Source organism: Phodopus roborovskii, unplaced genomic scaffold, assembly GCF_943737965.1.
Source record: "Phodopus roborovskii unplaced genomic scaffold, PHOROB, whole genome shotgun sequence".
NCBI lineage: Eukaryota > Metazoa > Chordata > Mammalia > Rodentia > Cricetidae > Phodopus > Phodopus roborovskii.
The window spans coordinates 14203776-14228328 of NW_026125059.1; the positions used below are offsets into that span (position 1 = coordinate 14203776).

The following is a 24553-nucleotide window of genomic DNA, read 5'->3' on the forward strand; positions in this document are numbered from 1 at the left end:
AACTCTTATACAGGAAAACATTTAATTGGATCTTGTTTACAGTTTCAGAAGTTTAGTCCTTTATTGTCACGGTAGGAAGCATGGTGACACACAGGCAGGCATGGTGCTGGGAAAGTAGCTGAGAGTTCTACATCTGGATCTACAGGCAGCAGGATGAGAGAGACAAAGACACTGGGCCTGGCTTGGGCTTCTGAAACTCCCAAAACCCTAACCCCAATGACACGTTTTCTCCAACAAGCCTATGACTACTGCAACAAAGCTACCTGGCCTAGTTTCAATCCTTTCAATTAGTGCTATGCCTCATAAGCTTCTGAGAGACATTTTCATTCAAACCACCACATTCACCAAGGTAACAACGTACAACAGCTTGAACAATTGGACAAAATAGAGAACTTAAACACAAGTGCATGTAACTGCAGTCATCTGATATTTCACAAAGAAGCTAAAAATATACATGGAGGTTAGGGTAAGCAGAATCTTCAATAAATGGTGAAATAGGAAAACTGAAAGTCCACCTGTGGAAGAATGAAATTAGGCCTATATCAATTACCCTGCACCATAATCTATTCCAACCATACATATTTGCATAGGGCCCAGCACAGACCCATGTAGCTCCGTGCCTACTGCTTCAATCTCTGTGAGACCCTATGAGACCTGCTTAGTCGATTCTGCAGATGTGTTTTCCTGGTGTCTTTGACCCCTGTGGATCATACAACTCCCTGCCCCCTACCTCTTCCTCAGGGCTCCCCAGATCTGAGGCGAGGAACCTGATGGATATCTCCAATTTGGGCTTTCTTTCCACCAAATGTTTGGCTGTAGGCCTCTACATCTGCTCACTTCAGCTGTCACAGGAAGCTTCTCTGATGACGATTGGGCTCGGCACTGATCTGTGAGTATAGGAGAATATCATTAGGAATCATTTTATTGATTTTTTTTCCTATCTTAGATTTTGGGTTATCTAGATTCCAGTTCCTGGTCATCCAGGCAGTGGCAGGCATGAACTTCCTCTCTTGGCATGAGCCTAAAATTAGACCAGTCATTGGTTGGCCATGCCCAGAAGTTCTGTGCCTCCATTGTCCCAGCACATCTTCCAGGCAGGACAGCTGGCCGTTGAAGGTTTTGTGACTGGGTTGGTGTCCCAGTCCCAACATTAGAAGTTGCTTGGTTACAGAAGATGGCCAGTTCATGCTCCATCTCTTCAATTATTAGAGTCTCACTAGGGTAGCCCTCATAGAATCCTGAGATATTCTACTGACAGGTGTGTGTGTGTGTGTGTGTGTGTGTGAGAGAGAGAGAGAGAGAGAGAGAGAGAGAGAGAGAGAGAGAGAGAGAGAGAGAGAGAGAGAGAACAGGGAGAGACAACTGGAATTGGAGGACATATGGAGGTTAATGTGGAAACTTAGCTTGGGAACATTTTCTTAATTAGTGACTGATGGGGAAGAGCCTAGCCCATTGTGGGTGGGGCTACCCCTGGGTTAGTGATCCCAAGTTCTATAAGAAAGCAAGCTGAGAAAGCCATGGGGAGCAAACCAGTAAGCAGCGCCCCTCCATGGCCTCTGTATCAGTTTCTGCCTCTATGTTCCCGCCTTGCTTGAGTTCCAGTCCTGACTTCCTTTGATGATGAACAGTGACATGGAAGTGAAAGCCAAACAAACCTCTTCCTCCCCAAGTTGCTTCAGTGATGGTATTTCATCACAGTAATGGTAACACTAACTAGGACAGGCCTTTTTCACAATGTAAATCTAACCAATACATGAACATGAAATCTTTCCATCTATTAGTGTCTTTTTTAATTTCTTCAGTGTCTGAAGTCATTCACTTACATGGCTATGGCTGTCTTGAGGGGTTTTTGTTTGTTTGGTTGGATTTTTGTTTTGTTTTTGAGACTAGTGTGAATAGTTTTCCTGATGTCTCTCTCAGTATGTTTTTGTGTGCTTATTTTGTATCCTGTTACTTTGCTTAAGTTGTTTATAAGCTGTAGAAGTTTCCTGGTAGAGTCTTTAGGGTCATGTATGTATAAAATCACATTGCAAATAAGGACATTTTGACTTTAGTGGCCTAATGCTCTGGCTAAGACTTCAAGTACTACATTGAATAGATATGAAGAGCATGGGCATCCTTGTCTTATTCCAGGTTTCAGTGGAAATGCTTTAGATTTCTCTACATTTAGTATGACATTGAATGTGGGCTTGCTGTACACTACCTTTACTGTGTTTAGATATGTCCCTTGTATCACTAGTCTTTCCAGGATGTCTATTAGGAGGGATGTTGGATTTTTCTGCATCTAAAGGAAAGATCATGTAGTCTTTGTCTTTTAGTCTCTCTATGTGAAAAAAACACATTCATATAGCAGCAATATAGTTAAAGGGGAGTGGGATGGGACATGAGATGAGTTGGGAGTTGGAGGGTAAGGAGCAGAAACAATGTAGATACAGTATTCGTGTTGGAAATGCTAAAATTTAAATTAAAACTGCTTATTTTATTTCAAATTTTTATTGTTTGAGAATTTCAAGCAGGGAATACAGTATTTTTGATCAAAGGCATCTCAAATTTCTTTCCTTCTAGTTCTTCCATTGTTTGCTGCTAATATGCCCTCCCAACTCTGTGTGCTTTTTGTTTTGTTTTTCAAGACAGGGTTTCTCTGTGTAGCCCTGGCTGCCCTGGAGCTCACTCAGTAGACCAGGCTGGGCTTAAACTCACAGACTTCTGCCTGCCTCTGCCTCCCAAGTGCTGCCCACCCCATTTATTGCTGCCAGTATGTGGTATATGAGTGGGTATTGGACCATCTGCTGGACTATATGTGACCTCTCTAGAGACAAGTCCCTGAAGAAAAATGACCCCCACTCCACCAGCTGATATCAATTGCCCACAGCTCCTCGGGCAGTGGTGGAACTTCGTGGGCCCCATCCATGCTAGTGTCTTAACTGATTTGATCTTGGGTGTACCTTGATCACATAGTCACAGCTGCTGTGAGTTCATGTGGGTGACAATCCTGCCATGCCCAGAAAACACTGTTTCACTGTAGATGTCTACTCCTTCTGGAACTTACAACCTCTCTACCCCTTCTCTCCAGATAACCCCTGAGCGTTGTGGCAGGAGTGTGATACACAACCAACTGATCAAGAAGGGAAGAAAGGACAAGAAAATGAATATTGGAAGATGTCATTTCTCCCATTGCTTTATGTCAACTGTACAGGCCCTTTAAGGGAGATGACTTCTCAGTGTCACCCTGCAGGTCAGAGACACCCCTGATTAATTCCCACACTCTCATATTTCTGGGTCCAGAATTCTTCTGTCATTAAATTGCACTGACCTACTCCATCAGATTATTTGCCATCTAGTTTCTATATCCCAGCCCATGCCTTGTCTCTTATCTCTCAATATCTATTTCCCACAATCACTTTGCAAAAATTTTAGCTTTAAGAGATAGGCATTACTTTAAAGAGATAAGCATAGCACAGTTTTGCAAGGGCTCCTAGGATGCATGGCTTTGAACTAGATGTCCACTGGTCTTAGGATCTCATCTAGACTTGGTCTTGCTCATTTGGATACCGTGTACCTGGGAAGGGAAGCATGTGCCTTCATCTCCATCAAGTTCATCACCTCCCTGTTAATTCAAGGTACCTTGTGTTCTGATTCTCTTCTAGATTCCAGAAGATCACAATACTATACCATCTTTCAGACCATAGTTCTGCTCTCCATGACATGAAAGGGGCAAAGTTCCCTGATCTTTCTAAGCTTCAGCAACACCAGAAGGCTAGAGGATGTTGAGTTTTCTGGGATTTAAATGGCATCTCAACAATATATAACTCACTTCTCATACTGTGTGATGTTGATGAGGAAGTCAGAAGTTGGGGCAGAGTTATGAACTTAGTCTAAGTGTCAGGATTAGGCTCACATAAATGCCATTTGAGTTTCTCAGTGGCTTGATGTGTACAGCTGATACTCAGCATCCAGTAGCAATAGGATAAAAATATTTACTTCCTCTCTATTTTTCATTTCTGGATCTGAAGGCAGCATGAAACAGGGCCTGGTCTATTGTCTGCAGCAGGATTCTCTCAGTCCCAGAAGACATCTGGAGAGAAACCAGTAGAGCAACCACTTGAGCCATGATCATGATTTTTGGCTGGAACTGGTTACCAAATCCATCTTCTTCCCAGACCTTCATGCTAAGCCCACTCAGGGTAAACATCCAGTAGAACTAGCAGGTAAAATTAGGTACTCAGTATTCACAAACACATAAGTAAATGTGTATGTGAATTTCCAATTCCAGTATTAAATAACCAGTGAATTTCAAATTGTTAACAGAAAGGTCTGAATTAGTATGTGGGCTTGCAAACAAACACTAAGTACAGAAGTAGAAACACCTTAAGAATCTCTAGACGTATACAACATGTCAAAGAGGACAAACTGACCCAGATGGGAAAGAGCACAGAACATGTGCACATCAAAAGGATACACAGGCAGACGGTGGCTACAAGCTTGCCCTAGAAGGCAGGGGGACGTGTTAGTGTGGAATAGATTACAGGGAGACAGTTCATTGTGAGTAACCGGGGCATAAATGTTCCTCTCACTCACATTCCTTGCTTGTTAAGCTTCAGGGAACATCACTGGAGAGTGGGTGGAAAGATTGTAAGAACTAGAGATCTTGGAAGAGTGCTACAAAATAATGTCTTCTGGATATGACAGGACCAGTGACTTCATGGACTCACGATAGCTGTGTTCGCCAGCAGAAGACCTGCATGAGATCAATTCTCTCCAGCAAGAGAGGGGAGGGGGCTCATGAAGTTCCACAATTAGCCGAGGAGCTATTGGCAGTTGATGGCTGTTGTTGGAAGGAAAGTCAGCTCTCTTCAGCAGTGTTGCATGTAATAGGTTGGTCATTCTCCAGGGGCTGATGTCCTACATGCCCATACACACAGAAGGCACTAATGGGACTCAGTGTATTGATAAGAAACAGGACAGTGATGTTGTTTATGAAGAGGATGAGGAGAAGGAGAGGGAAGAGAAATAATAAATTTGAAAGGAAGATGTTGGGAAACTGAAGAGTTTTGGTGGGGTTTGGGTGGGAGTGACTATATTTAAAAGGACCCTCTTCCTACATAATCTCACACTGTGTGCTACATGGATAAATGTATCTATTTTTAAAGGCATTTAATTCAATTTATAACTTCCTGCCTTCTTCCTGAAGCTACTTATGTATTATTCCTAAAGCAAAACATGTTTTGCCTATTCTAAAATTATCCAAAGTCTCTCCCAAACCTCCCCACTTTGAAATTTAAACTACCACCCACTTTAAATCAATATATTCTCCAGATATTTCAGTTCTGTAGAAGAGTAACCTCCATTTAGCAACCATGACACCAGAGAAGTAATGCATTTCCAGAGCACAACTGTGCAGCAGATGCAAGGCAAGTGTCCATTCCAATGGGAGACATTGCAGGAAAATATGTACTCCTGCCCCATACATCTCAAACTTCTGCTGGAAACTGTGGACGAGTGTTGTTTTCAGTGTTTTGTTTGTTGGGTGCACCTAGGTGATAGCCCAACCCTCTTAACCACTAGCTATGAGGGATGTGTAAATAGAGAGATGGCTGCAATCCCAGAGTCACAGCACAGTGGCTCTGTTCTTACCATGTCACGGGCAGGTCAGTTGCCACTTACTCCCAGAATCACTCTCCTCTCTCCACAAAGATCAAAGATGTCCTTGATTAAGAACCTGTCAGTGATATTTGTCTGTGGGATCGCAGAAGTGTCCTGACTTCTCTCTATTTCATCCATGATGCTGTAATGAGGTTTGAAATTAACATACTAACATTAAACCCATGTAGACCCTGGATATTTAATTTTAAAGAAAATAAAGACAGATTTGTTTGAAGATAAGTGTGTTCCTGTGGCACAGGTGGAAACCAAACTCCTCATCCATCTGGCTGTGATGTTTTTACTTTTGAATAATTATTTATCCCCTGGAGCCTCATTAAATATTCAAAGAAAGGTGTATGTGCATCAGGATTTGTCACTTGAAGACACCCTCTCTAACAATTACAACTGATCCTCTGCCGTGTGTCTCCATAGAAGGCATTGTTCAGCACACTGTCTTTGTGTAAGATGGAGATACTTCATGTATCACACTTAGGGACATTGAACCCCAAAGAATATATACTATGATCAGCATAGTTGAACCAAGTGGAAGGATGTGCTTCTGTGGACTGATGGTACTGGAGGCACCAGTAAATCAGGAATTTGCCATGATCTATTGCAATACGTGTCATCTGACATTTCCTAGCTTGAAGTCAAGAGGAGATTTAGGGTATGTGGTCCATACAGTGACTTGCAGAATTTCAGTGCTTTCTATTGAATAATAGGTCTCTAGGCAGGGTTAGGAAGTGTTTATGAATACTCTGCACAATGATGACACAAGAAGGCCACTTCCTTTAATTGTAGAACTGATTTTTGTTTTGTTTTGTTTTGTTTTTCAACTTTGGGAGAAGGGGGTTTATTTGGCTACAGCAGGGAAGCCAAGGCACAAACTCAAGGCTGGAACCTGGAGGCAGGACTGAAGCAGAGACCATGGAGGAAGGCTGCTTACTGGATTGCTTCCCCTGAGAACACTTCCTCAGCTTGCTTTCTTATAGAGCACAGGCCTGCCTGCTGTGGGATACTGCTGTTCTCAGTGGGTTGGGTACTCTTAAGATAATTAATGATTAAGGAAATGTCTACAGACATGCCTCCAGACTGTCGGATGGAGACAATTCTTAAGTGGAGATTCTCTGCTCCCTGGTTCTCAACTGGTGGGTTACAACCCCTTTGGGTTGCATATCAGATATCCTACATATCAGAGATTTACAACATAATTCATAACAGTAGCAAAATTACAGTTATGAAGTAGCAGCAAAACTAATTTTACAGTTGGGGGAGATTACCATAATGTGAAGATCTGTATTAAAGGGTCACAACATTAGGAAGGTTGGGAATCATGGCTCTAGATTGTGTCAAGTTGGCAAAAACTTACTAACATGGTTTTCAATAAGAAGGTCAACAGGTCTCCTGGGAGTATTGTTGCATTTGGATCCCAAATTCATCTGCAAAAAGTCTTTCTCTCTCTCTTTCTCTCTCTCTCTCTCTCTCTCTCTCTCTCTCTCTATATATATATATATATATATATATATATATATATATATAATTTAAATTAGAAACAGTCTTATTTTACACATCAATCTCAGTTTCCTCTCCCTCCCATCTTTCTATGGCCCCCACCAACTCCCATCCCATTCCCCCATCCACTCTCCAGGGAGAGTGAGGCCTCCATGAGGAATCATCAAAGTCACCAACTCATTTGGAGCAGGGCCTAGGCCCTCCCAAGTGTATCAAGGCTAAGAGAGTATCCCTCTATGGGGAATGGGTTCCCAAGTCCATTCATGCAATAGGGATAAATACTGGTTCCACTGCCAGAGGCCCCATAGACTACCCAGGTCTCCTAGCTGACACCCACATTTAGGGGGTCTGGGTCAGTCCTATGCTGGTTCCCCAGCTGTCAGAGTGGGGCCCATGAGTTCCCACTTGCTCAGGTCAGCTGTTTCTGTGTGTTTCCTCAGCATGGTCTTGACCTCTTTGCTCATCACTCCTCCCTCTCTACAACTGGATTCCAGGAGTTCGGCTCAGTGCTTAACAGTGAATCTCTGCTTCTGCTTCCATCAGTTACTGGATGAAAGCTCTAGGATGGCATATAAGGTAGTCATCATTCTCATTCTAGGAGAAGGACAAATACGGTAGCCTCTCCACTATTGCTTAGATTCATAGTTGGGGTCATCCTTGTGGATCTCTGGACATGTCCCTAGTGCCAGGTTTCTCTTTAAATCTATAACGGCTCCCTCTACTAAGGTATCTCTTCTCTTGCTCTCCTCTATTCATACCCTGACTCAATCTTCCTGATTCCTCGTGTTCTCCTCTCCCCTCCTCTTCTCTCCTCTTTCTTCTACCTCTCTCCCCCAATGCTCCCAGTTTGTCCAGAAGCTCAAAGATAACTATGGAACTGTTAATTCCAGGAATCCCATGTGCCCCGTATATGGTAGAATCAAGAGATTTCAAGAGTCAAAACTTAATGATGCAGAATGTTGTCTTTTTATTGGAAAGAAAGTATTTTAATGAGTGTTAGGTTTAGGAATCTCAAAAACCAAGTATGAGAAGTAAGTGAAATCCATGAACTGTCTCTGGGACTTTATTGGAGTTTCCATCCTGAAGATATTACAGGCTTCATCCAAACAAGCCGACTCCTAAAGGAGGATAGTTCAAACTGTGAAGTATGACAGTGGGGGTAGAGAGTAAAGGGGGCACCCATGTTTCTGCAGTTCTTATTTCTGCCATTTCCTGATACTTTTCAACTCTAGTATGTCGCAAATAGGGACTCCTCATATATATATCTTCATTTTATTGAGAGGGAAATGAAGCTAATTCTTGGACCCATGGTCTTTTGAGAGAGATACATGCATCCTAACAGGGTGTGTAGAAATGGGAAGAGTATAATACTGTAACACTTTGCTCCATGACAAGCACAAAATGAACTCATGTCAAACCAAATGCTAAGAATTAACAAGCTTGTATGACAACCTGATAAATACGCTTGTCCATGAGGTGCATATTCAAATTTGTTTACCCTTTGACTTATACAAAAGAAATAGACAGAAAACATACTAAAGGACGGAATTCAGGGCACAGGCCCAGCTCAGGCATCTTTCTCTGCTCTGCCAGGTGCTTCCCTCGGTTTCCCAAAGTGCACAGTGGGGAACCAGTCCCATAATCGCCCAGGAAGTACTCATGCATATCTGAACTCTGGGGTAGGTGTCCCCCTCCCCTAGCAATAACCTTACCTTCATATTGGTCCAGGTCCTCAGTTGGTCCACAGTCACATCATTTACCTACTTCTTGTGAAAACCGTTGCTTTTCCTTTCTCCCTGTGTAAGACCGCTCTAGTTCCCCTGCAGATAAACTTGACTTGTCACCAGCACTGCTATCACCAGTGTGTTTATACTTCCTTTCCTCATAGACTTCCTCAGTGATGCTGCCTTGGGGATTTTTTGGTTTAAATGAGTTCCATGAGCTCTCGCTCCTGCTGTATTCATGGTGGGTGGAACTTGATCCCCCGCTGCTCCCTGCTGCCATTATTTCAGAGGTTTCACTAGACTGGTCTTCAGATGTTTGTGAAAATTTTTCTGTGGAGAGAAAATATGCCTGGTTCTCTGTCCATCTTTCTGCACATTCCGGATTAGCTGGGCATCAGGACACTGTCAAGAGCCCATGCTTCGGCTCTGGTTATGGACCTGCGTTCAGATGTCCCTTGTGGCTGTCTACAAAGCCAGTGACCTTTTAGTCCACTTAGAAATTGGAATGATCTACTTGTCAAAGGGCCCCTTCAACTCCCCTCACAACTGACAATGAAGATGTTTACATTACCTGAAGTCCCACATTCCCCTGCAGCCCTCCTTACTGACATTTTGCCTGCCCTGTCACTGATAAATCACATAACACTTATGGGTAAGACTCAAAAAAGACTCAGTTTCCATCAGGGACAGAAGCCCTGGGAACATAGCCTTTTGTACACATTTTCCTCAAATACCTTTTGCACAGAACAAACTTGCCACTCACCACGGAATCTCCCCGAAGCTGGTTCTGTCACCAGAACCAGGAGCAATGTAAGGAGGAAGAAGCTGGTAGGAGTCATCTTGCTAGGAAGGGCCTTGGCTGAGAGCTGAGCTGAGCTTCTTTATATATTTCCTGACTGGCTTTGCCTGCAGGTATGAAAGGCAGTGACCTTTCTTATCTGTAAATGTCAGCTTCATTGTCTCTGCTCAGTAGGGGTCTTGGTACTGCTCCCTTGAATTCTGCAAGGACACAACCTCAGAGCATGCCCAGAAAACCTCCCTTGTACTTAGAGGACACTGCATAGGGATTTCTGTACTTGCAGAAGAACCTATCTATTTCAGTTCACAGTGGGGAAGAGACTTGAGGCTGCAAGAGTCTTCAGGACTCACTCGATCATGCCTTCATTCTCCAGCACGGAATGCCTTCCAAGACACCAAATCTTCAGGGAGGAGGCTTTCAGAACTGATTCCCCTTGCCTCTGGAATTCTGTGGTTGAAGTGCATGGTGTCTTTGGCAATAGGACTTACTTTTATCTCTTGGAGGCAACCAAGGGCAATACCAATAGCCTGTCTTATATTTGTGCCTCTTGAACTTCTCTGACCAACAACTTGAATGTGGCTTCCAAATGTGGAGTTTTTATTAGATAGTCTATGACACTTGGGTGTCAGCCCAAGTAGCATATCTTCGTGTGTGTGTGTGTGTGTGTGTGTGTGTGTGTGTGTAAACATATGCTTATGTGTCATTTTAGATAAACAAAAAATAATCTAATTCTATTTGGGTCTTTCAAACATCTTAGTGTTTTTTTTTTCATCATTCCCTCTTGTATTGTACTGACTTCCTCCCCAAAATGTTTCCCTTTATCATTTCCCCCTTATAACCTTTGTATCCTTCTAGTCCTCACATTGTATCATCTTTGTTTTCCTGGTTTCTATGGTTACTCCAGGTTATATACACTCCCCTGAAGGTTCAGAGCTAAGAGCCACAGATAAGAGAGATCATGTGGGATTTGCCTTTCTAGGTCTGGGTGTTCACTTGAAATAATATTTTCTAGTTCCATCTATTTACCCACTAGTTTTATAATTTCCTGCTTTTTTTTTTTTACAAGCAACTAGAATTGTGTAGTGCATATGTCATGTATTTTCATTGTCCATTTGCCAGTTGAAGGGCTTTTGGGTTGTTACACTTCCTATCTATTGTGAATAGACAGCAATGAACACAGCTGAGCAAGCAGTACCAGAACATGCTATGCAAGCTGTTAAGAGCTACTCAGCTGCAATGCCTATAAGCCACAACAATGACCAGCATGGCAAAATATACCTAAGGGTGCAGTGATGGCACGCATATATTGGTGGTAACCAATAACTAATTGGACATAAGGCCCACTCAACAAAAGGGAAATCATGTCTGGTACTGGAAATCTAGCTAACTACCATAGGCTAGTGAGGTAAATGGGTCTTAGAGGAGGACCCTTCTACTGACACTCTACTAACCCAGCATCATTCCTACCTGAATTCTAAATACGCATCCTTATATCCACAGATAATTGCAATTCCCACTCTTCATCAAAGCATTCTTTTTGCAACATATGGAGTCCATTACAGAAAGTCACAACTGGTAAAACTACAGAGAGCAATTGACTGTGAGGTGACCAGTCCCAACAGACCCATCTGTAACACTATCCTACAACCAACGTTTGGCAAACATTGCAAAAAAGACAGGCAAAAATATTGCAAGGGCTAGAGGGCCAGGAAGTCTGCTGCGAGATTGGGTCTCCTAGCAATGGCACACAAACTTTAGTCAAGATACTTCAACAGCGTGGTTGCTTAAACAAGACTCAGCCAAAGACACCATCGGTAGATTTGTTAACTGGGAAGGATGCTGAGGGAGGGGCAATTTGTTTTCCTCATGGATGAGTCCCCTAAGCAGTTACCCAGTACCAGATGGTTAGCCCACAGCAGGTTTTATTTGTGTATCTACATAGTTAATCTATACAGATATATGTAACAAAGTAAAAGAGGCAATAAATTTTAGAAGAAGTGGGGTAGGCATAGAAGGGGTTTGGAGGGAGGAAAGGGAAGGGGAAATGTCATACTATATAGAAGGTAAGTTCATTAAGATCCACAAATTTCTGTTCTGAATAATTTTGGCATGTGGTGTTTTTTATATTATTTCTTATAATAAAGCATATATATATATATATATATATATATATCTTCTTGTTGAAAACAGACTTTTTCTCATATAAATATCCTGATTATGGCTTCCCCTTCCTCTACTCCTCCCAGTTTCTCCCCATCTTCCATCCCATCCTGATCCACTCCCTTTCTATCTCTCATTAGAAAAATAAATAAGCTAAGGGATAATAACAAAATTTAACAAAATAAAACAAAAACTACCACTTTGGAGTTGCACAAGACAAAAAGGGCCTAAGAGAAGGCACAAGAATCATTTCAGCAATGTGGTTGTTTACCAGATAAAAGACTCCTGGCCAGAAAAATATTTACAGTAAAGACAGATTCAGATAAATAAAAGCCCCTAAAGGTTTACAGTATGTTTTAAAATATAGTTAGACTTGGGAGAGAAAATGAAACAGGATAAAGTGGTTTAAAAAAAATACAAAGAGAGTAGCTGTGTGTGGTGGCACATGCCTTTAATTGCAGCACTCGGGAGGTAGAGGTAAGCAGATCTCTGTGATTTCAAAGCTAACCTGGTACACAGAGTGAATTCCAGGACAGGCAAAAATTACACAGAGAAACCCTGTCTCAAAAAATGAAAACATAGAAGTAGAAGAAATAAAGTAATAAAAAGCCACATGAAGATGGAAAGAAAGCACACAGAGAGTCTGGCTACTGGATGCTATTGTGTTGCCTTTGTATTGTTTGACTGCTGAGGAAATAGCAACAACTATTAAAGGAAATGTTGCTGGATTAATCCAATTTATATATTTTAAAAATGCTTTGACTTCCAAATTTAAATCTAAGGACAGGTTACTGGGGGAAAGAATTTCTATGTTTATTTCCACAGAAAATAAAAAGCTGTGGATTCCTTCCAGACTAACATGGTTTGATCAAGCAAGACTCCCTGAAACAGTGTCCCAGTTGATCCAACATTCAAAACTACTGGGACAAGGCAGCCTTGCAGACCACTACAGCCAGGATTTCTGCATCTTCTTAGGATCCCCATGACAACACCCCCTACCAAGCAGGAAGCAGTTTAGAAAGAACGATGCCCAAATTCCCAAATATTGTTTATAAATGTTTGTTTTCATTTAAATGGAGTTGGTTATAAATGGTTAATGACCACAACCAATCTCTTTTTAAAGATAAAAAAGGGATTACGGTATAGAAATGAACACTTTGTTTTGGAATGGATTTTCATTTATTGATACAATTTAAGGTCAATTTTGTGATATGTTTATTTCTCCTCTTGTTTAGGTATTGTGTTTATATAGTTCAATTTAAAATGTAATGTATAATTTAGTACAGATTTAGATAGTTACCTATAATGGTAACTACTGATCCCGCCCCCGAAGATGGGCGGGATGCTCATGGCCATGTCATCCCTAAATCAGGCTTTACCTGGCTGCTCAAGCTTTACCTGGCTGCCAGAGGACTCAGTTACGCATGTGCAAGCCCCCCTTTTAAAGCAAGTGCGCCAAGCCCCCCTCTCTCTGGCCTTCCCTCTCTTGCTCTTTTTCTCTGGCTTTCTCTCTCTCTCTGCTCTTTCTGTCTTTCCCTTTCTCTCTCTCTCCCCTGCTTTCGGTTGGCCACCAGCTACCCCCCTTTCTCTCCCTTCCCTCAATAAACTCCACGTGGGTGCTGAGTCTCGTGTTTGTGTTTCTTAGGCAATAACTGCATCAAAAGAACAACAGTCAAAACTTATGGTTAAGTTAGTTAGGTTTCCTAGATATACAGAGCTATATTTCAAATGGATAAGCATTCTTCAACCCTTTTAAAGATCTACAGAACATGGCATTTAAAATGGTTTAGGCTTTTTTGTGACTAAGAGACACAACTGCTCCTGGCAAAACCAATCATGTCTGAGAGGAAGATGGGCATCGAAGAGACTTGCTATGGAGTTTGCTTTTGATATAGCAGGACTAGCCATTTGGACAAGAAACTGCTAAAGAATGATTGCACTTGCCTAGGCTGTTTGTTGCTTTATAAAGTAGAGATGCAGGACCCACAGGAAGCAAGATGGACAGTGCTGTGGGGTTCCTGCTTCATGGAAGGGTCTGCCAGACATTCTGCAGGACAGCAAAGGAGTTCTAAGCTTGGGCTAGGATCCTGTCCACCTATCCTTCAAACCACAGAACATCAAACTCCCATGCTGTATCCAATCTTCCACCCAACCAGATCTATCCCCACACTCCTGGCTTGGAACAGGAATCATGTCTTGTATACCAACCCACTCTCTTCTGTTCACCTGACTTCAATCCACTGAAGCCATTTCAACCTTTAGGCTCAACCTGCCTACATATCTTCCCTTCTTCCCCAACCTGGTCTGTCCATCTTAGGTAATAACCAACAAAAAAGTCCACATGCCCAGACCTCTTTGCAAAAGAAGTATCAGGAACATGAAAGAAAGAACCTGTATCATCTCTCCAAAATCTATCAGTGTGAGTGTGACAGAAATGTTGGCCAATGAGAATTACCTAGGTGACCTCCAGGACAGAATTTAAAGCAACAATCATAATCTTCATCAAAGAATTAAAAGAATTTAAATAAGACATAAAGAAACAGCTCAATGAAATTAAGGAGAAAAAACAAGGGGAATAAAACATGTGACTGAAGTTGAAAAAAACAGAAGCACAAGGCTGACAAAATGAAATGATCAAAAAAAAAAAAAAAAGATGAGAATGGAATTCATTCAAGAGCTGAAAACATTTGAAGTGGACTCAAGCTAAACTGAAATTAAAAAGCCCAATGGAATTGAAAAAATCCAATAACTCAGCTAGAAACCTCGAAGGAAAGCCCTACAAATAGAATGAATTGAGTGGAAGATAAGGAGGATGAGGACTCAAAGATAGATTAAAGAATCAATACCAACTAATCATGGAATATGACATTTATTAGAACACAGGAAAAGAACACACAGGATATCTGGAACATCATGAAATAACCAAATGCTTGAATTATAGGCATAGAAGAGTGTGAAGGTTAATCTTGATTGTCAACTTCACTGTATCTGGAAGTAACTAAAACCCAAGCAGCTGGGTATGTCTGTGAAGGATTTTTCTTTTTAATAAAGTCATTTGAAGTGGGAAGACCCATTTTTAATCTGGATCTTTTAAAATTTGCACTTATTACTTATTGTGTTTATTACTTACTAATTATTATTTCTTATTAATGGATTACTTATTGTTTTTATATTTATTTATTTTTTGTTTTTACATCCCAACCTAAGTTTCCACTCCCTCTTCTCCTCCTAGTTCCTTCCCCTACCTTCCCTACCTGCCCACCCCACTTCCCCTCCTCTGTTTCTCTTCAGATACAGGCAAGCCTCCCATAGGTATCAGCCAGCTATTGTATATCAAGTTGTAGTGAGACTAGGCACCTCCTCTTCTATTAATGCTTAATGAGGCTAACAGGTCCCGGGTGCTGGCAATAGACAGCCCCTGCTGTCACTGTTAGGATTCTCACAAGAAGGCCATGTTATGCAATTGTCACATATAAGCAGAGGGCCTAGGTCTGTCCCATGCAGGCTTCCTAGTTGTCAGTTCAGTCTCTGTGAGCCCCTGTGAGCCCAGATTAGTTGGTTTTATGGGTTTTATTGTGGTGCCCTTGACCCCATTGGCTCCTATAACCCTTCCTTCCCCACTTCTGAAGGATTCCCCAAACTCTGCCTAATGTTTGGCTGTGGGTCTCTTCACCTGTTTCCATCAGTTTCTAGGTAAAAACCTTTCTGGTGACTGTTAGGCTAGGCACCAATCTATGAGTACAGCAGAATAGCATTAGGAATCATTTCGTTGATTTTTCTGCCAGTCAAGTTTGGTTTTATCCTAGGTCTCTGGAGTGAGTATCCCACCTCTGGATGCTGGTCCTCAGCGGTGAGTGAGATCCCTCTCATGGTATGGGTCTCCTGCTGTGCTAGTCATTAGTTGTTAATTCCCACAATTTCTGTGCTGTCTTTATCCCAGCACATCTTGTAAGCAGGAAAACTTGTAGGTCGAAGGATTTTGGCTGGATTGGTGTCCCAGTCCCTCCATGGACTGGAATGGAAGTCTTGCCTGGTTACAGGAGATGGCTGGTTCAGGCTCTGTATTTCCTGTTGCTAGGAGTCTTAGCTAGGGTCACCCTCATAGATTCCTGGAAGTTTCCATTGTTCTCAGTTTCTAGCTCACCCCAGAGATGCCCCTTAATCTGGATCTTTGAGGTGGGAAAATCCACCTTTAATCTGGGCTATACCTGGTGATAGGCTAAAAAAAAAGACATTGAAGAAAGAAGATTTTCATTCTGCCTTCTTGCTGGCAAGCTACTTCCTTCACAGGCATTAGACCAAACTTCTTCAGGATTCTGACATATTCTGAAGACTAGCTGAGACATTCAGCCAGCCTCATGGACTGAATTCTGGATTCAGTCTTTTTGGTTTCTTGGACCTTCCATTGGCAGACAACCATTATTGAACTAGCTGGATCACAGCCTGTAAGCCATTCTCTCTCTCTCTCTCTCTCTCTCTCTCTCTCTCTCTCTCTCTCTCTCTCTCTCTCTCTGTGTGTGTGTGTGTGTGTGTGTGTGTATTCATTCTATCAGTTCTGAGAACCTCAAATAATACAAGGAGGAGAATTCAAGTCAATAGCATAGACCAGGTCTTCAACAAGATCGTAAAAGAAAATGTACTCAAACTAAAGAAAGACACACACAGAGATACAATAAACAAATAGAGCATCAAATAAAAAGACCAGAAAACAGAATTTCCATTGCATATTGTAGTTAAAGCACTAAGTATACGTAACAGAGAACTGAGAGCAAGCCACATATAAAGGAAATTCATCGGAGTAACAGATGACTTCTCAATGGAAACTTTGAAAGTCAGAAGATCCTGAAGCAATGCATTCCAAATACTAAACAACTATGATGGCCAACCTAGACTAATTATACCCAGCAAAACTATTTTCATAATTAAAAAAGGAAGAACATTCCATGATACAAACAATATATATGTATATATGCATATATATATGTGCAAACACACACACATATATACATACATGCATACATACATATATATATATATATTTGACAAACCAAATCTAAAGAAAATACAGGAAGTATTATTTTGGGCTGAAGAGAGGAACTAGCATAGCAGAGAGACTATGGGAAGAAGTACAATGTACCACTGAAAACACAAATCTCTTCTAGATTCCAGAAGATCACAATAGTATACCATCTTTCAGACCATAGTTCTGCTCTCCATGACATGAAAGGGGCAAAGTTCCCTGATCTTTCTAAGCTTCAGCAACACCAGAAGGCTAGAGGATGTTGAGTTTTCTGGGATTTTAAGTGGCATCTCAGCAATTTATAACTCACTTCTCATACTGTGTGATGTTGATGAGGAAGTCAGAAGTTGGGGCAGAGTTATGAACTTAGTCTAAGTGTCAGGATTAGGCTCACATAAATGCCATTTGAGTTTCTCAGTGGCTTGATGTGTACAGCTGACACTCAGCATCCAGTAGCAATAGGATAAAAATATTTACTTCATCTCTATTTTTCATTCCGGGATTCAAAGGCAGCATGCAACTAGACCCGGTCTATTCTCTGCGCTAGGAACCACCCTTCTCGCTTCTGGCTCCATAGACATCCACCTGAGTCACTATTGTGACCGTTGCCTGGAACTGGGCAGCGTATTTATCTTCTATGAAGACCTTTATGCTAAGCCCACTCAGGGGAACTGTCTAGTATAATTAGGTGGTAAAACCAGGCATCCAGTGTTCACGAGCTCTTGATAACACCCCTACTCCCATCACATAACTTTTCATCTAATTTAGAAGATGAAGTTCAACTTGATTTTAATAGAAATCATGAAAGATAGGGAAATGAAGCCCCAGAAGGTGGCTGAAGGGATTTCCTAATCACAGAGTGTTCTCTGTGGCACTGGGGAGTCTAGAACTATGTTGTACCACTAACTTCTTAATTATGTCACATTTAAAGATGGAGGGTGGCCTAAAGTCACTCTTCTGCTTTTGGACATCTGGTTTTCCCAGGACCAGGTATTGAAGATGCTTTCTTTTCTTACATTTTGGCATCTTTGTCAAATATTAAGAGGCTGAAGTTATGTGTACTCATGTTTGGATCCTCAGTTTTGTTCCATTTGTCTCCATTTCTGTTTTAGTATGGCTCTGTGATATAGCTTAAGATCTAGAACTGTAATTCTTCTAGCATTGATTTTTTGTTGTTGTTGTTGTTGTTTGGGTTGTTTTGGCTACCTGGGGTCTTTGTGGTTTCATGTTAATTTTAGGATAGTTTTTCATGTGTAGACATTTTATGATAGAAGTTTTGGGATCTCTATTGTATAGTATCATGTGTTCTGCAAATGGGGTATCTTGCATTGTTGCTAAGCTAGTATTTTCAACACAATATTTTAGTTTGCCAAACACTTGATAATTTTGGCTTTCAATTTTTCTCAAGTTCCCTTTGTTCATTGTTTCAGGATGACGTCTTCCTTCCAGTACAAAGACACTATGTCTATGACTTCTTCTCCACCAGATGCCCATTTCCTTTTTACGTCCTGGGTCTCATCTTTATCAGTACATTGATTTTCTCTGTTGAGATGTGTTTCTGGCTTTTCTTGACCCACCAGGACATCTCCCATCAGAGATGCTTTTTCCAAATTTCCTTCAATTCTTCTCTTAAAATGTTATGCTGTTAGTTTTGCATTCTGATTTTTGTTTGTTATATTTTGCTTTCTTTTTCCAATCTTAATCTCTTTTTTGGTATCTGGATCTTTGGTTCAGAGGATTGGATAAGGACTTTGTTCTTTGAGCCATAAATGAGATCAGCATTATCCTATCTTCTTTATTATTAAGCTCAGAAAGAAATAGTTCTTGGCATGTAGAAAGTATTGACGTCACAAGGCACTGTGGTCAACGGTAGTTACACACTCTCTCAGCCTATCTTCAAAGCCTGCTTGAGGGCAATGGAAAAGGATTAGACAGACTCCTAGGGATACTACATAGCTCTCATATCTCAGATTTGATGATTTGGTGTTTTTTAATCTATGTTCTTTCTTTAGCACAGTACAAGAGAATGGATTTCATTTTGATATTTCCTTACATGTAATTCACATCCTCGGGTCACATTCAGCCTCCATTACCTTGTCTTGTCGCTTCCACCTCTTATTTCTTGCCTTCCTTCACCCCACTGTCCCTGTTCTAGGTATATGCATACCCCCAACACATATATACCCCCCACACACATACACATACACAAACACATGCACAAGCACATACATGCATACATACAAGATTTATCATGCAAGAGAAAGCATGTGTCTATCTTTATAACTCTGGGTTATTTCACTTAACAGTGATAGCTAGTTCAATTCTCTCTGTGTGTGTGTCTATGTGTCCCTCTCTCTCTTATTAGAAGTGACATATTTTTATTCTCTTTATGACTGACTAAAACTACATTATGCACTAGCCAATCATTTGTTGGTAGACATCTGGGCCAATTCCACATTTTTGCTATTGTAAACAGGGCTGCAACACCAATGTGCAATGTGATAGGTATCCTACATTTGTGGACAATGCTGTTCCCAGAAGATATGGGCTACTAAATGAAAACTCAGTTCCAGGCATGGAATTCCTTAAAATGAGTTATTGTCCATAGTAGTATTTGGTTTTCTCCTATGTTCATGGCCAATCTGGTATCAGATTCTTAGCCATCTGAGCAGTGTTGGGAATGGACTACATCTCATGGAGTGGGCCTTAAATCCAATCAGATAGTGAATCATTACTCTTACAAGTTTTGTCCCACTATTGTACAAGCATATGACGCCAGCAGGTCACCATTGTAGATTGAAGGGTTTGTAGCTCTTTTAGTATTTACCTTTCTCCTCTGGTAGCATGCAGAGAACTTTCCAGTACCATGAACTCTAGTAGTATGGTTGAAGGGTTTAGGTAAGCAACAGCTTGATTCTCCATGTTCAATGAGATATGTAGCTGTTGTCTGTAGCAATCAGGCCTCACCACTGATTTGCAGAGAGCAACCAATAGCTTTGGCAAGAACCTGGGTTGTTTGGGAGGGTTCCATGGGACCAACAACTCATATGATTTAGCCCATTTCCATTACCAGAAGTTTCACTTCATGGTGAAAGGTGTCTAGTTAGGGCTTTGCCTCTCCTATTATTTGGTGATTCCATTTAGATTTATTTCATATATGTGTGTATTTTAGGAAGTTTCTATTGTATTAGGCTTTTGTATGAGCCCTCAAATGACAGTTAGTTTTAGCTTCCCTTCCCTCTGTTTCTTCCCTTACCTTCCCCCCTTTACCATTTTGTCTTCCCATTCCAATCTCCCTGCTCCCCATCCACCCATAACTATATGTTATATTTCCCCTCCTTGGAAGAGCCTTCCCTCCCTATGAATACCTTACTTTATACAAGCATCTATGATCATACCGATTGTAGCCTACTTATTCAAGTCTTAGCACCTAACACTCACATGCAAGTGAACGCATACCATATTTCTCTATTTAGGTCTGGATTATTTCACTTGAGAGGTTTTCCTCCCTAGATCCATCCATTTACATGCAAATTTCATGATTTAAGTTTTTAAAACATTTATATTATATAAATATACCACATTTTCGTTATTTACATATTTCTGCTGATGGTCAGCTAGGCTGTTTCCCTTTTCTGGCTATTAGGAATAGAGCAGCAATGAATGCGGGTGAGCAAGTGACTCTGTAATAGAATGAGGAATCCTCTGAGAATGTTCTCGAGAAGGGCACATCTGGATCTTGTGGTAGATCTGTTTTTAGCTTCCTGAGGAATCACCACACTGATTTCCATAGTGGCTGTAAGTTTGCACTCACACCACCAATGGATGAGTGTCTCCTTATCCTCACAGCCTCCCCAGCATGACCAGTCATTTGTCTTTCTAGTTTTGGCCATTCTGACTGCTATAAAAAGAAATCTCAGAGTCATTTTGATTTTCATTTCCCTGAGGACTAAGGATCCTGAACGTTTCTATCAGTTATTCTTAGCCATTTGTGTTTCTTCTTTTGAGAATTTCTGGTTTAGATCTGCACCCTATTTTAAAAATTGATCTATTTGCTTTCTTTTCTTTTAATACATTTGTATTTATTTAACATCAGAGCTGCAGTTTTCCCTCCTTTCTCTCCTACCACTTCCTCCCTCCCTTTATTCCCATCCCCCAATCAACCCCTCCATTTCTGTGTAGGAAAGGGCAGGTCTCCCATGAGCATCAATTAAACATGCCATACCGAGTTGTAGTAAGACTAAGTACCTCCCCATGTATTAAGGCTGAGCAAAGAGACCCAGTATGAGGAGTAGTGTCCCAAAAGCCAGTACAAGAGTTGGAGACAGTCCCTGTTCCCATTGTTAGGAGTCCTACAAAAAACCAAGCTACACAATTGTCACTTACATATGCAGAGTGCCTACATCAGTCCCATGCAAGCTCCCTGGTGGTCAGTTCTGTCTCTGTGAGACCCTATGAGCCCAGGCTAGTAGATTCTGTGAGTTTTCTTGTGGTGTACTTGACTCTTCTGGCTCCTACAATCTGTTCTCCCTGTCTTCTGCAGAATTACCTAAACTCCACCTAATGTTTGCCTGTGGGTCTGCATCTGTTTTCATTAGTGGCTGTGAAGCCTCTCTGATGACAATTGGGCCAAGCACTTGTCTGGTCACAGGAAATGGACAGGTCAGTACTATTTCTAGGAGTCTTAGCTGCATTCATCCTTGTAGATTCCTATTTACTTTCTTTTTAAAAAAAAAAATGACAATCTTAGTTTACACGCCAATCCCAGTTCCCTCTCCCTCCTATCTTCTCACTCCACTCACCTTTTCCCAAGCCCACCCCCATCCACTCCTCAGAGAGGGCGAGACCTCCCATGGGGAATCATCAAAGTCTGTCACATTATTTGGGGCAGGACCATCTAGGCTGAGCAAGGTATCCCTCCATAGGGAATAGGCTCCAAAGAGCCAGTTTGTTCACTGGGTTTATACACTGGTTCCACTGCCAGACTCTCCATAGACTTCCCAGGCATCCCAACTAACACCCACGTTCAGGAGGCCTGGTTCAGTCTTATGCTGGCTAAATTTAGGAACACCAATGACAGCTTATGCTGGAGAGGATGTGGAGAAAAGGAAACACTCCTCCACTGCTGGTGGGAGTGCAAACTTGTACAGCCATTTTGGAGATCAGTTATGGTGGTTCCTCAGGAAAATGGGAATAAGTCTACCACAAGACCCAGCAATTCCACTCTTAGGCATATACCCAAATGATACACATCCATGCAGCAAAGACGTCTGTTCAACTATGTTGGTAGCAGCATTATTTGTAATAGCAAGAACCTGAAAGCAACCTAGATGCCCCTCAACTGAAGAATGGATAAAAAAGATGTGGCACATCTACACAATGGAATACTACTCAGCGGAAAAAAACAATGGAATCTTGAAATTCACAGGCAAATGAATGGAACTTGAAGAAACTATCCTGAGTGAGGTAACCCAGTCATGAAAAGAGGAACATGGTAGGTACTCGCTCATATATGGATTTTAGACATAGAGCAAAGGATCACCAGCCTATAATTCACACCGCCAGAGAAACTAGGATACAAGGAGGAACCTAAGAGATTCACACAAGGTCCCTCACAGAAGGGGAAAGGAACAAGATCTCCTGAGCATATTGGGAGGGGGAGAGTGAGTGGAGAGGGAGTTAGGAGAAAGAGAAGGGGAGGAGAACATGTGAAACCAGGGAAATTTCTTCTGTGTTTTTGCTGAAAATTGTTTTCTGTGCAATAGACTTTCCCACATTTTTCTATTCCTATTATTCATAGATTTGGTCTTTTCAAAGTGTTTCAGATTTCCTGGATGCTTTGGTCTGGATTATTTTAGATTTAACATTTTCTTTGACAATTTATTCTATCTTCTTTCATACCCGATACTGTCCTTTTCACAACTTGCACTCTCTTGGTGAGGCTCACCTCTGAGGATTTTGTTTGACTTCCTAAAATTTTCATTTCTAGTCATAGCTCAGTTTGGGCTTTCTTTAGTGGTTAGATTTCTACTTCTGTCTTGAAATTTTTAAGTCTTTTCACCCCACTGTTTGTTTATGTATCACAGACTACATTAAGGGATTTATTTATACCCTCTTTGAGGTCCTTGAACATATTCAAAATGACTGTTTTGAAGTCCTTGTCTTGTGTTTTAGCTGTATTGCATTCCTCGGGATGTACTGTAGTAGTGTTGATGGCTATTAGTGGAGATATATTGTCTGTTTAGTGTTAGTGATTGTGTTTTTGCATTAGTAGTTAGGCATCTGTGTTTGGGATGAGTATGGTTCTGGTGGCTGTGGGTTGCCTGGTAGGGAGTACTTGTGAGTCCCTGCTAGATGTAACATTGGGTGATTTTAGGTTTTGGGGCAGGGGTTGACACAAAAGAGGAAAGTTGAATTGGCTGCAAGGTTTTATGGAATCCCCAAGGAGATGAGTCAGAGAGGGATGTCACCCCCTAAAGGTAGTCTGCTATAGGGCTGGGTATGAGACTTGCAACTTTGAATGGAGGACTGGAAGGAAAATGAAGATCACCTGCCTGATACCCACACTGGCATGGCCAATGGGTTTCTAGGTAGAGAGTGTCTCTGTGTATTGGTAGCTGACACAAAGGGATGAGGTGAAAGAGGAAGATAACCCTGTATAATAAAGGAACTTCAGGAGGCATCACCATCCCCAACTTCAAGCTCTACTATGGAGCTATAGTCCTGGAGACAGCTTGGTACTGGCACAAAAATAAACAGGCAGACCAGTGGAATTGAATCAAAAATCCTGATATTAACCCACACACCTACAAACAGTTTTATCCTCAAACTGAGGAGCTTCTGTAGGGCAAAGGACACAGCTGATAAGACCAAATAGCAGCCTACAGACTGGGAAAAGATCTTTAGCAACCCCACATCTGACAGAGGGCTGATCTCCAAAATATACAAAGAACTCAAGAAACTAGCCAACAAAACACCAAATAACCCTATTAAAAAATTGGGAAGAGAACTGAAGAAAGAATTCTCAATAGAGGAATCCAAAAAGGCTGAAAGACACTTAAGAAAGTGCTTAACATCCTTAGCTATCAGGGAAATGCAAATCAAAACAACTTTGAAATACTATCTTACTCCTGCCAGAATGGCTAAAATTAGAAACAACAATGACAACTTATGCTGGAGAGGATGTGGAGAAAGGGAAACACTCCTCCACTGCTGGTGGGAATGCAAACTTGTACAGCCATTTTGGAGATCAGTTATGGTGGTTCCTCAGGAAAATGGAAATCAATCTACCACAAGACCCAGCAATCCCCCTCTTAGGCATATTCCCAAAAGATTCACATCCATGCAACAAAGACATGTTCTCAACTATGTTCATAGCAGCATTATTTGTAATAGCAAGAACCTGAAAGCAACCTAGATGCCCCTCAACTGAAGAATGGATAAAAAAGATATGGCACATCTACACAATGGAATACTAATCTGCGGGGGGGGGGGGCAACGGAATCTTGAAATTTGCAGGCAAGTGGATGGAACTTGAAACCATCCTGAAATAGGAAACCCAGTCACAAAAAGAACATGGTATGTACTCGCTCATATATGGATTTTAGATATAGAGCCTATAATTGACACTGCTAAAGAAAGTAGGATACAAGGAGGAATCTAAGAGATTCATATAAGGTCCCTCACAGAAGGGGA

The 24553-nt window shown here is 41.4% G+C and overlaps 1 protein-coding gene across 1 annotated transcript; it reads right to left on the reverse strand.

Moving 5' to 3' along the window:
- Nucleotides 1-8222: 8222 nt before the first annotated feature.
- LOC127225240 (seminal vesicle secretory protein 6) lies at nt 8223-9754 on the reverse strand. Its single transcript, XM_051188599.1, has 4 exons — nt 9643-9754; nt 9147-9209; nt 8868-9062; nt 8223-8273 (listed from the first exon to the last, which is right to left on the reverse strand). Exons 1-3 carry the CDS (start codon nt 9716-9718, stop codon nt 8908-8910), a joined length of 294 nt encoding a protein of 97 aa, XP_051044556.1. The 5' UTR covers nt 9719-9754; the 3' UTR covers nt 8223-8273; nt 8868-8907.
- Nucleotides 9755-24553: the final 14799 nt, after the last annotated feature.